This window comes from Engraulis encrasicolus, chromosome 3, assembly GCF_034702125.1.
Source record: "Engraulis encrasicolus isolate BLACKSEA-1 chromosome 3, IST_EnEncr_1.0, whole genome shotgun sequence".
NCBI lineage: Eukaryota > Metazoa > Chordata > Actinopteri > Clupeiformes > Engraulidae > Engraulis > Engraulis encrasicolus.
In genome coordinates, this window is record NC_085859.1 from 48,835,163 (window position 1) to 48,851,220 (window position 16,058).

The following is a 16,058-nucleotide window of genomic DNA, read 5'->3' on the forward strand; positions in this document are numbered from 1 at the left end:
TAGACATTCACTATATTTCCAAAAGAAGGTCATGAAGACATCATGCTAACAATTTCTTAACCATTTTATTAAAAGGAAAATGCTGTAAGGGGCAGTGCCTCCCTCAACAGAGAATATTTCAAAAAGTATACATGGGTTGCAAGTTTGTAAACACCCCTGGCTGTGCACACTCTTCAGCCTGTCTCTGATTGTTGAAAACTGCAACCAGATCACCTGGTTGGCTGCTTAGCATCTTGCCCCTCATCACAACACGGATGTTTGTAAACGTGAAACCTATGTATATAATCAACTGTTGTGCAATGACCAGAAAATATCCCTTGTCATTATATTTTAAATTACATCAAGACATGATCCAAAACAATTTCAACAAACTCAACAAAATAGAAAACCACACTGAATTTTATATATTGGTCAAGTTCGATGTGAATTAAGATTTGAACAGTTCTTTATTTAGGTGATGCTAAATTATACTGTTCACTAAAAGTTAGGTATCTTTGGCTTTCAGGTGAAATACCAGGATGAACCTAAAAAATAGCCTTGAACAAATACTCGTCCTGAACGTTATCTCTAAGCAGAGTCACAGTATCTTTACATTACAACATTTGGCTTTACACTTTGAATTCACTTCTCTTATATATTTAACCAAAAGCCAAATATTTGTAACTTTTGCAAATCCTGTGCTTTGCCATGGGGCACAAAAGTCACGCCCTCTACTTCCTGGTTCATAGGGCAATAAGTTGCAAAAAAATGAATGGAAGTGAACGAAGCGAGTCGTGGTGGATTTGTGGTGGATAGGTGGAGGTCCAAGGTTTGGATTTGCGTCGAAAAACCACTCATTTCAAGCCCAGTACTTATTTTTTTGACTCCCCATGCCCCATGAACCAGGAAGTAGAGGGCGTGACTTAGGTGCACCATTCTGTCTGGAGTTTCATCACTCAGTAACTCAGTGGGATCCATCGTTTTCACTGAAAACCAAGAGTGCAAATAGGCTTAATTTAATTTACACATTACTTTTGTCCATCGTACCAAAAATATATCAAGCTACAGTTCCTATAGTATGCTGGTAAATGAAGTTGCTTCACATAATTACAGGCCTTTTTTCACCCTCTTGTATATCAGCCATATCAATCAATCACTGCGGTCTCATGGAATAGAATTAATTTTAAATATTACAATTTCAGAATGAAAATGCTTGAGCACTAACAAAAACAAAACGACTAACAAAACACCTCAAATACAAACGTGTATATTCCATTCTAAGTGGCACTCAGAAATGAATACCAACAGCACACATTGTTGGGACCGTCAACATAAGCTTCACCTTCACATTCTCTGACTATGCACCTAACCATTCAAATATAACTTGGCCAATTCTTGAATTCATCATCGCTCAGATAGTATTCTTCCTGCTGGGGGATATACTACAAAGGTGAATAAGTGCTACTCTGGTTTAATTAACTGTAAAACATGCTAGAGCACGGCTTAATCTGTTCCCAAATTTCAACGCTTACACACAATAAGTGTCTGTGTACCTATAGGTTAAATGAACCAGGTTTGTTTTAATGTATCAACTTTGTAGTAAAGCCCCTGGTCACATCATTGAGGAAAGTGGTCATGTTAAAAAAAGTGTACTAAAAACTAGGTTTAGGGCTCTTAAACATGTGTAGGTCATGCAGAGCACCTCAAATGGTAAGCCCTGTTCCATTTCAGCTACTGCAATGAAGCCATAGGACTCTTACTGTTATGAGGTTTTAGAATCCTTATGAATTACTTAGCACGGGTTAGTTAAATAGGAATAGCCACCCGCACTGCTAAAAGCCCATTTGGAATGCTTCCATTACATTGTCTATGTCCTTACCTAGATTAGTCTATGTCTGTATGGGAAAGCAAGAAATGTAATTTCAAATTCTTTGTATGACCAGTGCATGTAAAGAAATTGACAATAAAAAAAAACCTACTTGACTTGATTACACATGCATGACTATACTCATTATGACGGTGCCTAAGGCCTCACCGACACGTATGGATATTTTTTAAAAACAGATATTTTTAAGCCGTTTATATTTTCAAGTGCCGTTTACACATGTGGACAAAAGAAAGTTCAATTGTTATGTCAACACAAATTGGCATGGAATTTGGAATCACTATCCATGAGATTGGCAATAATGAGCAATTTTATTTTAAAATTGATTTTGTGCATTTTTTGCTGACCTGTATCTGTTTCAGGCACATTTTTTTTTAATCCACTTACAACTATGTTTACATGTAAACAGGCCCAAACAGATTAAAATGTATGTGTTTGTAAAATATCAATATACTGTATGTGTAAACAGTTCCTAAAACTATAGCTTCACACTTGATTTGGGCATAGGTTGCATGTGCAAACGAATCTATACAACCGAGTGGGCAGTTAACTTCTTGTCTAGCTGTGTCTGGCTGCTGGAATATCATGATGTCAAATTATATGGAATGTGATTTGTCCGGCAGATGAATGTAGTTCCACCTTGCTCCTTACATGTACAATACATCAGGAACATGTGCCGATGGGAGGTGCGTCGAGGTAGCCCCAAAAACAAAAAACAACAAAAAAATGCTAATTAGGTTCGCTGCACACATTTTCATTGATGTGTCATAGTGGAGAATTGAGTTTCTCTCAGACAACAATGGCTGGCTCATGTCGATTACAATTGTGTTGTCGAATCATATTCTTTCCCTAAAAGATGAATAGGGCACGTGTTTTGTTGATAATGGTGTTTTTCCTCTTCTCTCAACTGGAACTGGAGAAGGCCCACCTTCTGAAATACGTTCGCAGGTATACGTGTAAAGCAAGGCAGGACTTCATTCATCTACGGAGAGTTATGGATTATTGGTCAGGTAACAGGTTATTGTTTTTCATATTCTGAAGATGTTTAAACAGTTCCAGCACCATTCTCAACTGACAGCCCTTTACTGGCAAATCTTGGCAAATCCTATTGGAGAGCATGGCAAACCATAAAGCTATGGTATCTTGCCGGCTAAACTTAAGTCATCCAGTTGAAAGTCACTTGGAGATGAGAAGCCCAAACTTCATTTCAAGGACAATATGCTTAAGAGCAAATACTGATGTACCCATATGCACTGTAAACAAATTAAATACAAAACCAGAGAACTTGAAAGAAGTACATAAAAACAACACATGGCATTATGTTGACTGAATTTAAAAATGCCATGTACGTAGTTTCTTTATAATGGCTATGCATGGCATTGGTCAGTTAAATCAGTAAAAAAAGATCCTTGCAGCAAGTTACCTGCATATTTTAAAGGCTAGTTCTCTATGTAGCACTTGTGGGCATTAGGCTCTAAGGATTAGAGCAAGCACTTAAAAATCGCATTTCAAATCCTAAGCAGAGCTGGACAAAAAAAGATGAGCTAGACATCTGTTGAACGCGCACCAGTGTCCGTGTGAAAAGGAAGATCCCTAGCGGAGGCGGTCTGCGGCTGGGAGCAGTGTCGTTGCCGCTGGGGGGCATCGGAAGGCTGGGTCAGGAGCGAAGGCAGAGATGCGAAGGGGCTGCTGCCACCCCGATCCACCACCTCTCGGTCCTTCCTATCCGACTCCACCTTGCTCTCATTCAGCGCCTGGCACGTGGCAGAAGGAACTGGCATCCACGGTTGCCAAGACGACGTTACAGAGCAGGACTTGACCAGAGATGGTTTGCCTCTGCCTGCCCCAATGGTGGGGGCCTGACCAGAGCGGATGTTCTGGCGGTACAGGGAGGCGGACCGTGCGAAGGAAGAGTCCTGAAGAGGGCAGCAGAGTAGAAATTAAAATGACCCAAGTTTTATCAGTCAGTGGCTGGCAGCATGGATTCATTAGCTAGAGCCGTGTTTCTCAACAGGGGTGCCGGGGCACCCTGGGGTGCCGCGGGCCCCCCTCAGGGGTGCCGCGGAATCATGGCTGATAAATAAATTATGTAATATAATACATATTTGTCTAAATTGATAAGTTAGTGCCAGTCAGTGGAATTTTCCATCTGCCATTTACGCACAATAAAGTAGATATAGGTCGCCCCAGTCAGCTGCAACTTCGAACGTAGGTCATGTGAAGTCTACAAATGTGCTACTTTTCTAAGCTTGTGTGGTATCGGATGCGATGCCATGTTACGGCTTGTTGGTTTGGGGTGCCTTGACATTTTTCATGAATTGAAAGGGTGCCTCGCCTAAAAAAAGGTTGAGAGACACTGAGCTAGAGTCCAGTGCCACATGCATGTTCGAAGTAACTTGGTATTTACCTGTTCAATTCAACCAGGCAATCATCTGGTTGTATTAAAATCAGATCATTTGGACTATGCGGCAGTGGATTGTAAAACTTATTAACAGTTTTACTGTTTTACCATCACTGTCAGTCATTACATGAATTTTGCACAACAACTCTTTCAACTGTAAATTTCATTCACTTACACATTACCCAACTTTCACATTAGACAAGGATGTGGATTTAAAATGGAAACGCTGAAGAAAGTGTTATGAAATCACAATTGTATGGTAAACAGCGGATATTTTTGTGTACTACACACATTTTACCGTTTACTTAGAATTTTTGTGCATATTTAATTGCTACTCTACTGTATATTAAATGTGCCATGTTTGACACAAATTAACGTCGACTTCTAAAAGGTCCTAATTTTGCTGATTAGGCCTGTTTGCCCATCAAATACTCACTCTCTTACCTTCACAGGACCTCTGTAGTCTTGAATTTTTACTCCAATATCTTTGATCCAACCATGCATGTCCTCAGGTGTGTCCGTCTAAACACAAAGAGTGAGACGGAGAGAGACATTGATTTTATTTTAGAGATGTTATTAAAGCATTTCTATCTCTCGGTAAATCCTAATCAGATCTGATTTGTGGCTGTAAAAATTAAAGCTTTGTTGTTAAGGTCTAGACAACCTTATGGTGTGTGCATCACAGTTGTGAAGCTATAAGAAGTTGCTATTATTGGCATGCTTGATTAGAGGAGCACTGGGGCATGCAGAAACATACTTGTGTGATAACAGGAAACAAGCATTTTTGACTGAATTGCGTGATCAAATGTCTCATTATTAGCTCAGACACAAACTGTGTACATGCAATTTCTTCACCTGCATCGCTGAATTACAAGACAAATCTCTGTGCAGCTTTGAAACTGGCCATTCTCCTTTTGCTTATGTACCGGTATGTCGTTTCCACGTTTTCCAGATGAGCAATGTGTGAGAGAAATGTTAGGACGGGCACAGAGCCACAACTCACCACTATCTTTGTAAAGACAGAGGCTGGGCAGTACTACAGTACCTGGATATAAAAGGTCCGGGTTTGCGTGATGATCTCAAAGAGGTTGTCTCGCACCAGAAGGTCCCTGCCACCAGAGGGGGACATGAAGAACAAGCGGAGAGGGGAGGACAAGTGAACAAAAGGGTAGGTAAGCAGTGTGGCACATGTGACAACATGTGTGAACTCATAGTGCAGTGAGTGATGGTAGAGCAAAAACAACACACTGCTTCAAACAATAAAATAAAATGCAGTTGTTGTCTGTTGCTCAACCAGCTAGTTCCAATCTATAAAACGCTTTGGCTAGGTAGATGAAGTCTTTAGTAACATAAAACTTGTTGTCATTTCAGTTCATTCTGCTTTTGAACATGCAAAACCTCCAAATGGAACACACTATTGTTTTTAAGGCCAGGATTTTTAGCCCCACCCTCCACCAGCAGTCTGCACAACATCCAAATGTCCTTCGAAAGCCAGTAACACATACTTGTTCACTTCCAACCAGCATTCAAATCAGCTTTTGCTCTTGATCACAACTCTTCAGTCAGATGGACTGCCGCCAGTCATTTTAACACTGCTTAACAAATAACCCGTTGGTCTGTCTGTGCCGTTTCAACACTACCCTTACCTAAAGCAAAAGGTACTTTCAAAATAATAACAATTCAGAGAGGGAACCTTCATGAGGTCAAGCGGCCTTTGGCTAATAAGGAAATCAAGCTCTCAAACTCGCTGATGTTATTTTGCAAACAATTTGCATAAGCTAGTTCTATTAAAAACATTATGTAAAGTCGATACTTGTTGTGTCACATGTACAGTAGTAGACAAAGACAGCTGTCTGTTCATCAAGCTGTCAGTTCAAACTTTATGTGACAGCATCTTGAGAACAAATGCTCCCCAGAAACGAACAAGGGCATACACAATGCCCCAGTTAGCAGGCTAGGATCTGGGAGAGGTCAGAATTAAAAAATGCTGCGTTTTCAAGTACTGACAAATCAATGATGGCATGAGCAATACCGATGCATGTTAAAATGTTGTTAAAATATAATTCTTTAACTTTTCTGTTGTAGCCCAGCCACAGGGGAGTCATTTTCAGAAGTATATTAATTATTCTCCCTCACCCAGACTTGACAAGACATTCGTGAACTTTTGTAATGTCCATTAACCGGATACTTCGTAAGGGCTCCTTATCCTGTGAAAGGGAGAAAAAAGATTTTTTTGTAAGAAAATGTGTTTCCCATTAACATCATTTTTCATCAGTACAATCTTTGACAATATACTGCATGATAGAGGGTGGTATTTTCCTCTCTACAAAGTGCACTAAATTGTGAGGAAGTGAACATTTAATGGAAGGCCATAAGAATATCCCCCTCTCGTGTGACATACGCAGCAATTTTATTTACAATCAGTTATTTTACCCATTCATGTGATAAAACGACACCTAATAACGCTTGTGCATCTCCTCACCGTTTCGTTTTTGAAGTAGCTTACAGCCTGGTCATCAAGTAGAAAGAATCTTCTTTTCCAGCTCTTCCTCTAGAACAATTAACAATATCTGGATAAGTTCATCTGTGCCATGGCAGGACTAGAAGTGGAAGAGACACTCACACTATCGCCTGTTAATTTTTATAACAATGTCAAATTGTGCAGTGTTAGTGTTATAAACATTGTTTAAAATAAGACAAAATGTATGTCGGCGAATATAAGCATAATAATATAATATAATATAATATAATATAATATAATATAATATAATATAATATAATATATGCAAAACACACACACACACACACACAAACATCAATAAAACATGTTCATGTTAGGGACTGTTCGTAATTTATCAGGGGGGGAGGGCTGGTGCGTAGGGGGGGGAGGGCCATGATGAAAAAAAATGAGGTGGAGGGGAGGGCCATGGCAAAAAAAATCGGAGTTAGGGGGAGGGCCATGGGAAAAAAACGGAATTTATTTTATTTTATTTTTATTTATTTTTTTAAACAATAATAAAACATGTTCTGAAACACATCGCTTTGCGATGCAAGGTCCCGGTGCATAGCACTGAAGCAGATAAATCTCTCTGACTGAAGCGTGTATCTGTAGTCAAAAAACTATCAGGTGCAGCTACTGTAGATTGCCCGCGCTGACTCTCTTTCACTGTAGGATTGGTAGTGCTACGGAGGAACATTGAGCATCATAGAAAATGCCCGTGAGCAAATATCAAACTAGCTGAGATGAACTATATGGGCTAAACAGTTTGGGGAGTTTTGACAACGAATTGGATGGGCATTTCCAGAGGAATTTTGGAGAGGTGTTGTAGTCAACTGGTGGTCACAGCCTCTGGTAAGTCATGATTTTATTTATTGGCACCGCCGTGTGCTTTACATTTGTGTTCAAAGAACTTTTAGACCCCAACCAGACCGGAAAGAACAGTACCTAGGCCTAGACGGGTAGAACGGTGCAGTGACGCGAGTTTGTTAGCTTGTGGTGTCAAGGTAGTAATAAAAGTGGTATTAACGGCGATGTGTTGGCCATGCATCATAAGGTCTTGAAACCATTGGAGGAGCTAACTTGTTGTGAAGAGAAGTCTCATCACTTTGGTGAACAAAAACGGACCAACTAAGCAAGGGATTATGTAGGCCTACATTTAAAGCGTGACGGGAGAAGGGAATGTCACCAAAGTTGTGCATCGTGTCAGGTAAGAAGTGACTTTTGTTTCTTGCGGTGGAGATTGGATTCGTAGAAGCGTGTATTGGTATGCTAGGTCTTGCCTGTTGCTGGTGAAGTAGTCTAGCTTAGCCTCGGAGTTGGCTATGGGGTGAATATGAAGGAGAGCACAGCCGATGGTTTGCCTGGCCTTGTCTATCATCACAGTTGTCAAAGTTGAATTGCCGCGGGTGTGTAATGGCTGTGCTTGTTGGAGTTTTGGAATGTTGTACTGGTTCTGTTTTGGCAATTTGTTCCTTTTGCCTCTTGCTGCTGATTTGACCACCATAGCACCACCAACTAAAGGTGGCTTTCTCACTCTCCCTGTATCAATAGCCAGCATGGCTCAAGCTGCTTTGGCGCTTAGCCTACTTCTTGCTCCGATCACATCCCAAACTCTTGGCCGTCAGAGTGTAATTACATGCCTGTGTGTGTGCGTGCGTGCTTTTAATGCGCGGTCTGGGAGACAGGACAGGGGTCCTGATCGAGATGCACCTGATCCACAGTTCGAAATTGCAAGAAAATCTAAATTATTTGAAAGCCCGGTCACCTCTCACGAGTGCATCGCATAGCCTAGTCAAAGCATTTCTTCTAATTTCACACATTGCACACTGCCCATGCTGAAGAGACAAACTGTCAAGGCAGCGCGATTTGCTCTTGAACACGCCCTCACCTCCCAAATCAGGTGCGCGTCTCACTTTCCGCGGAGAAGAATTTAATAGTGTCAAAGTGAGATGTTAAAGAAAAAAAGGTTAAATCTAGCCATCCTTGTTTAGGCTACATAAACATGAGGAAGTTATTCAGATGTGATTCGCCATTCCCTCACCCTAAAATTGATTAGAACGCAGGAAATTGCATCTAAAAAAACAGATTTTTTTTCACAGCACCCCCTGGACAAAACCTGCGTCCCTGGCTTCGCTACTGTGCTGAACATGTAAAACGTACCCTGTGAAAGGCGCTGCTTGTCGAGCAGGGAAATATTGAAGCTGCGCTGGGGAAACTCTCTCCACTTTGTAGTTTACAGTAGTAACAACTCGGACATTGGTATTGAAATGGAAGTTTTTATTACCATTATTATTATTATTATTAATATTATTATTATTATTATTATTATTTGTACTTAACACGTAAAAAAAGTGAAGGCAATGTGTCTTGGTGACAGTGGACAGTGTTTCCCATACATTGAGGAAACTATGGCGGCCCGCCATAGTTTAAATTTGGCCGCCATAGTTTCCGAAAATGTAAAAAAAAAAAAAAAACTTTTTTTTTTTTTTTTCTTTTGCTTTTTTTTTTATTTTTTCTTTTTTTACGATTTCCGTTTTTGTTAAAAACGATTTGAATTCCGATTTCCTTCGCATTTTCCTCCTGGAGTATATACATCCTATAGAGAAAACCACAAGTTCTTGAAAGACAGAGGGATCAAAGGATTGGTCAAGTTGTTGTAGTTAACTTGGGTTTTGGGAGCAATAAAAAAACCTTCAGAGAAGGGACAGTTGGGATGAGTTTACTAACACTTCCCAGGCTTTTTTACAGTTGTAATGAGTTAGGTGACAGGCCTTCATTGACACGGCAGAGGAGACATCGGGCTGCATATAGAAATGAATGTGTAATGAATGTGAATATAGACATAAATGTGTAATATGTTGTTCCGCCCTTTTAATGGGAGGAATTTTGAAACACTGGCCTGTGACCATGCACCCCTCATGTAGAATGTGTATGCCTATGTGTGTGTGGGGAAAAGGCATAGCCTACCCTCTTAGACCCTTTTTGTCTATGCGTTAACAATTTCACAGTACTCTTAATTTCTTATCTCTGCGCCTATGTTTATTATTTTTTTTCATTACATAGAGCCCTGCATGAGGGACAAATGAAACTGTGTTGTAAACAGAAATGATTCATTCTACTTTTTTTTTTTGAAAAAATATAAATGACAATGTACTACTAATATCATGGGTAAAATGTTATGTAGCCTTATTACTCAAAATAACAATGGATGACATGTAGGGCTAGGCGTATAGTTTCTCCATTTGCCAATGTCATACTGTACTCATACTGTACAAACATATTGTTTTGCCATTTTGCATTTGCGAATACAACACCCCCCCCCCCCCCCCCCCCCCCCCACGAAAAGGCCCACGTGAAAAGACCCCCCCCCCCCCCCTCCGGGAAAAAAAATCCCGGCTGCCCCCATAGTTTCCAAAATTTCTGTGGGAAACACTGGTGGAGTTAAAAGGCATCCCATGCAGCCGCAGAGGTAGATTCTAGCGGCTTCTCATAGGTATCCACTGATAACGATAGCACATAATAGTGCAGACAACCGCCCTTGATGTAGGCTACTCTGACTGTTCTCATGATGGTTGTTCATCTACCAATTTTACATATTATTTTTTTTACCTGTAGGGGGAGGGCCATGGGAAAACAAAATTGAAGTGGGGGGAGGGCCATGGGGAAAAAAATTGAGGTGGAGGGGGGGGCCATGATTTTTTTTTTTGACCGGACTTCCAGCGCACCAGCCCTCCCCCCCCGGTAAATAACGTACAGTCCCTTAGTAAATGCCTTTTAAAACATTGAAAAGACATTTTAGAAACAAAATATCAGCACATCATACCACGTTTCCTTGTTTGACACAGTAGCCGCATCTCACAACATTGGGCCGGATATTCTGCTGCCTCCTGTATGATCCTTCACTGCTGCAATCATCAGTCTCATTCTGCAATCACATTTAAAGGTAGCCAAGAAAATGTAGTTAGCAGACACCCGACAAAGACCTTTGTTGGGTCGAATGTTTCCATCACAACAAGGGAGCAATGATGGTGTGTGTTGATATTTCTTTTTCCTTTTCATGCGTTCTGTATCCAGCACCCATGACAATTGTTTTGTGGGATGTACACACACCTTACACACTTTTTTCTGGAGTGAAATGTAGTTCACACAAACACACAATCAGACAATGACTGACATGCGTGTGCACAAACACACACACACACACACACACACACACACACACACACGCACACACACGCACACAAACACACACACACACACACACACACACACACACACACACACACACACACACACACACACACACACACACACACACACACGTGACATGAACACACAAGTTTCACATCTCTCAAAAAACTCCCCAAACTATTTCACACCTGGTTGATGGGAGTGTGAACCACCACCCCTCCCACGATCTCTGCTTTGTAGGCTTGAGGCGGTACACTCTGGCCCTTGGGAGGCACCGTGGAGACATCTGAACTCTGGGTTGTTGTTTTTGCCTTAGGAACCTGTGAGAAAACTCAATTTAGTCTCACCATAAAGTCGTGTCTGCAGTTACATGCACAGGGTATTCCAGTTTTAAACAGCATATTGTCAGTTTTCAATTTAAAACAAGTTCCAGAAGGCTAGGCGGGCGGACAGGGTTCGATTCCCGACCCAGATCATATCCCGATCCTCCCCCGTCTCTCTCTCCCACTCATTTCCTGTTCCACTCTTCACTGTCCTGTCTAAATAAAGAAACACTGAAATTTAACAACAAAAATGCCCTTGAACCTGCCCCCAAAATGTCTGTGCACACCATTGACTGTCTCCAAACCAAATAGACCAACCAAATCAAACAGCCACACACATGAAAGCCACTCATTGGGTGTCATCATAATAACTAAAACAATAAGAGTACATCCAGGGGAGATGCTACTCCAATGTAAACTCCTCATTTTATTAAGTCTGTATTGAGATTAAAAAAAAGATTCATCAGGACCATTGCACTGTATGTATGTTAGAGGTGTATACTGTGGGAAGTCTTGAAAAAAAAGCCTCAGCAAAGTATATCGATTATTATTTCTGGATTAAACAAGTTTTAAGTAATGCGGAAGAGGTCTCTAGAGGCAGGCGCGCGCTCGTGCACAAACACACACACACACACACACACACACACACACACACACACACACACACACACACACACACACACACACAGAGACAGAGCAACACTTCAGTCAAATCTGAAGTAAAAACAAGAGCTGTGCACCTGCACCCAATGCTGTTCAAAACAAGAAGTTGGTGGAGATATATAATTCCCTAGGTGTAAATAAAGGGGGGAAGTGAGAGACAGAGAGACCAGGGGGGCGTGTGCTGTTTACTCAGAGTCTGCGTTCAGTTTCTTTACTCACTGTGATTTTGGTGGCGTTGTTCAGCGCATTAACCCATTCCTTCAGATCAACCGCGTCATTGGCTTGTAAATAGTAACGTCTGGACAGTGCGTTGATGACTAAACAAAATACACGTAGAGCAATGTTTGTAAAAATGAAGAAGAAGAGTTAAATGCAGCGTAGTGTAAGTACATCAAGTGTGCAGACTCTTTATCCACAGATACTCACCAAAGCAGAACTCGGCTTTGGGTTTCTGTTTGAGTGCTGCTTCACTGACCTGAGACCAGAAAGATATCCATACAATTTACACACAAAAAAACATAACTTGTGGCTGCATATGTGTCAATTTCCAATAGTCTATGACATCCATGACCCATGCAAGTGAATAAAGCAAGGTAAAGTATGTGTTCCATTTTGACAAACCCCTCAGTTCATAAATAACCAAATGAACATGCATATGGGGAAGCTATCCTCAACTTTTTCAAGTCACTTTGCTCGTCCTTGTTCATTGTCACGCCACTCTAACAGGAATGTTGATATGAGAAAGTTCCAAGAAAAAGTTTGTCAGGTCCGTAAGAACATACACGTAGATTTCTCACATTTGTAGAATGAATTCATTTTAAGGAAGTTAAAACTCACACTCTTAAAGGTCAAAGGTCGGTTACCTTGGAGATGTAGGTCAGTCTTACACTTCCCACAGAATCGGCACCCTTAGGCAGGTTCTACAGTAGGTCCAAAAGGAGTTTTGTTATCAAGTAAAACAATGAGACTTTCTGCCAAGTATGCATGCTGCACCTGTTCATGTCATAGATCAGAAAAGGTTATTACAATGATAACATACATAAATGGCTTAATGGACCCATGACACAGCCAACAATCTTTTGCAATAAGTAGCAAAGACCACAATTGTTTACAATGACTTCCATAAGGCTGTTATTCTGTCTGATTACATTGAATGCGCTTGATTAGTCCTCTTTTATTTGGCTATGGCATGTCCATTGCCTTTTGTCTAGTTCAAAGATGTGACATAGCCTTTGTTATGTTGTTCCCATATGTTATCCTGCCCTGGGATTAACAGGTACCCAAATGGTATGTGCTTACCTGAGGGTTGTCCATGTACCAAAGGAGGAAGTTGGTGTGGGTATCCAGGATGAAGTATCGGCGATAGAATTTGTCAGTATTCTCATTCTCTTCTATGTCAAGGAAACCACAGATGCGATTTTGCCTGTCCAAATACGGCATCTCCCACCAAAGCTGCCAAAACAACCACTTTTCAGTTAAGGCTAAACAGGCAGGCCAACCAACATACATCAGCTTGTCGTTACAAAATCATGTCAAGTGGCGTACAAATATCAGAGAATAGATACAATATGGGAGAGATTATTAAGACGCAGTTTCATTTTGTAAAACTTGCGCAGTCGACTATTCAAATGTAAAGTAATGTTAAACTGATCTGCCAAAAACTGCATTTATAGTGTCGCATTTGCGCGTGCCTATGATCTTGCAGCTGCAGCTTCCAAAAGTTAGTTTACAGAGCATGAGACCGTTCGATTTGCCACACCTCGAGCTGTGGATGTCGCAGCCAGTTGAAGTATAAATGCGCTGACTTACCTTGTTATACTGTATCAAGAGCTGATTTGAATCACACGACCGCTGCGGTCCATCACACAGCTTCCAATATGATGTGTATTAACTTTTGATTATCTTTTACATTTCTGCGCCAAAATCCTGAATGTAGGCCTGTGTGAAACTGCCGGACTGTGCGGGAGCGCAGCAAGTAAACTTGCTACCTTTTCCGGGTTTGTTATGTATTTAAAGCGAAACGCAAAGCCGGATATGAGCGGTAGTAGTTCTTCGCAGAAGGGAAGTGTGTCAAAGGGCGCTAACTTTGGGCAAGGAAAAAAAAAAGAAAAATAGACCCGCGCTTGTCTCCAATGTTGTCCCATTCCCTGTGATCAACGCGGTGCCGTGGCAATGTGCCAAACGTGCGCTTCGCATGTCGTATAGGCTACTTAGGTCATGTCCAAGGGCCAAGGCTAGTAAACAGATGCACACGCCTTGGTTATGCTATGATTGACAGTATACAGAGTTTGAACCTACAAGTGCAATCCCATGCAATATTGGCAAGCAGATAATATTTGGTGTTGTGGTTTAGGAATCCTGGTTGACTCTTGCCCCCCCCCCCCCCATCTCTGCAGCCCTGCCCACACTATACTTTCACAGGCTTTGAAGGAGCACCATGTGCTTTTTCAGCTGATTTTGTCAGCTGATGCTTAATGTTTGAGTCAGTGAAGACTGAAGAGCGAAGACTCCATTGCATTGGCTGAGGGCAAAACCCCATACTCAGCAGCAGATCCCCAGCAGCAGAACCCCCCCCCCCAGCACTCAGCAGCAGAACCCCCCCAGCACTCACTTCATCTAACATGACAAGATTGCATCACCCATACATACGTACATTACACATGCATTACACATATACCCCTGATTCACAGTGGTGAGTGTGACCATACTGTGCACAGATAGGGACGAGGCGGTGCTACAGTTGTTTTTTGTCACAGTGTATGGTCCATGTTGCCATGATAATCTAGAGATTGCCTGACGAAGGTCTAGTACCGAAATGTCATTCATTAAAGTAAAACAGCGAAATGGTCAGTTTGCGGGAGTTTTTTCAGGTTGTCTGCTGAGTGACCCATGGGCCATCTTCGACGCACCTGCCAGCTGAAGTGTGCGAAAAAAATATATGAGTTTGACATGATAATCTACAAATGCTTCTTGATCAAAAGCATACAACAACAATGCCCCGATATACTATAAAGCCTCTGTAGAAATGCAGCCTGAAGTTTCATATGCCCGCTGGTCCCCCTTGAGCACCTGTCTCCCAAAATGTCTGTGCACGCCACTGGTGTTGACACGGCAGGATAACATAACCAAGTAGTCCTATCTATATCTATATCTATATCTATATATCTATATTATATATTATATATTATAATTGTATACCTTTGTTTGATAATGACAGTTAAGAGATGACAAGAAATGAGTGGGCGAGAGCGATGGGGGCAGGGCTGGAATATGACCCAGGCCGGAGTCGAACCTAGGTCCCCATGGGCATGCAAGCCCAAATGTGGAGCGCTTAGCACAGATGGTCTTAACTCAGTTGTGAGTTCCCCTACACATAACAACCAACTCCAAGTGAACTCTAGACTAGCAATCAAGACAAAGTGAAGCTGCAAAACCTACCCTGGTCAGACAAGTTTGTATTTACTAAACACTGGCCTGTTGAGCTAGCATAATTTGGAAATAATCTAAAATAACCCACTGGGTCATCAATGTCATCATTAGCAATATAAGATACTGGGGTATATAGTCTGTGGCATAGCCACTGACATATTCAGCGGGTATAGCCTATCTGAGAGACTACACAATCAAAAAGATCAATGGATGGATCAAACGGGTAGAGATATTAGCACTAATAGGCCTACATACAATGTTCCTGTATAAGTAACTTGTAAGGCATGTACAATCAAACATTTGTTTCAGTAAAATAGTGATAGATTAAAATAGTGATTCACTCTGCTAATGTAATAACATTATAGCTATCTTTAATCTGAGACATGTTTGTTCTTTTCATTGTGTCCCTAGCTAATTTATGTAATCAGCAAGAACAGTAACGCGTTGAAGAGATGAATCTGAGCCTCTGTCTGAGCTTCAATGACATCATTTAATTTCAAGAGAATCTGAGACCTTTGGTGCAGCACAGACAAGACCCAGATTATAGGCCTGACCCCTGACGCATGCAGTGCTGACATTTTGCACTGGAGGGCGACAGGACACCGATTAATTTGTCTTACTGTACAACATTTATAACAGCATAATTGTTAAGGCAATGTTCCCGACGTGTTTGGAATTGTCCGTAAT

The 16,058-nt window shown here is 41.3% G+C and overlaps 1 protein-coding gene across 2 annotated transcripts; it reads right to left on the minus strand.

Annotated features, from left to right (window-relative positions):
- Positions 1-46: 46 nt before the first annotated feature.
- On the minus strand, positions 47-14,012 carry plekha2 (pleckstrin homology domain containing A2). 2 transcript variants are annotated; one of them, XM_063195588.1, is made up of 13 exons: positions 13,752-14,012; positions 13,242-13,394; positions 12,806-12,862; positions 12,369-12,417; positions 12,162-12,259; positions 11,145-11,276; positions 10,589-10,690; positions 6,748-6,816; positions 6,402-6,472; positions 5,311-5,374; positions 4,710-4,787; positions 3,432-3,780; positions 47-2,846 (listed from the first exon to the last, which is right to left on the minus strand). In XM_063195588.1, the coding sequence occupies exons 2-13, from the start codon at positions 13,380-13,382 to the stop codon at positions 2,839-2,841; spliced, it is 1,218 nt and encodes a 405-aa protein (XP_063051658.1). In that variant the 5' UTR covers positions 13,383-13,394; positions 13,752-14,012; the 3' UTR covers positions 47-2,838. The 2 variants fall into 2 exon arrangements, with proteins under 2 accessions (XP_063051658.1, XP_063051657.1); XM_063195587.1 differs by having other exon boundaries at positions 47-3,780; positions 13,752-14,010.
- Positions 14,013-16,058: the final 2,046 nt, after the last annotated feature.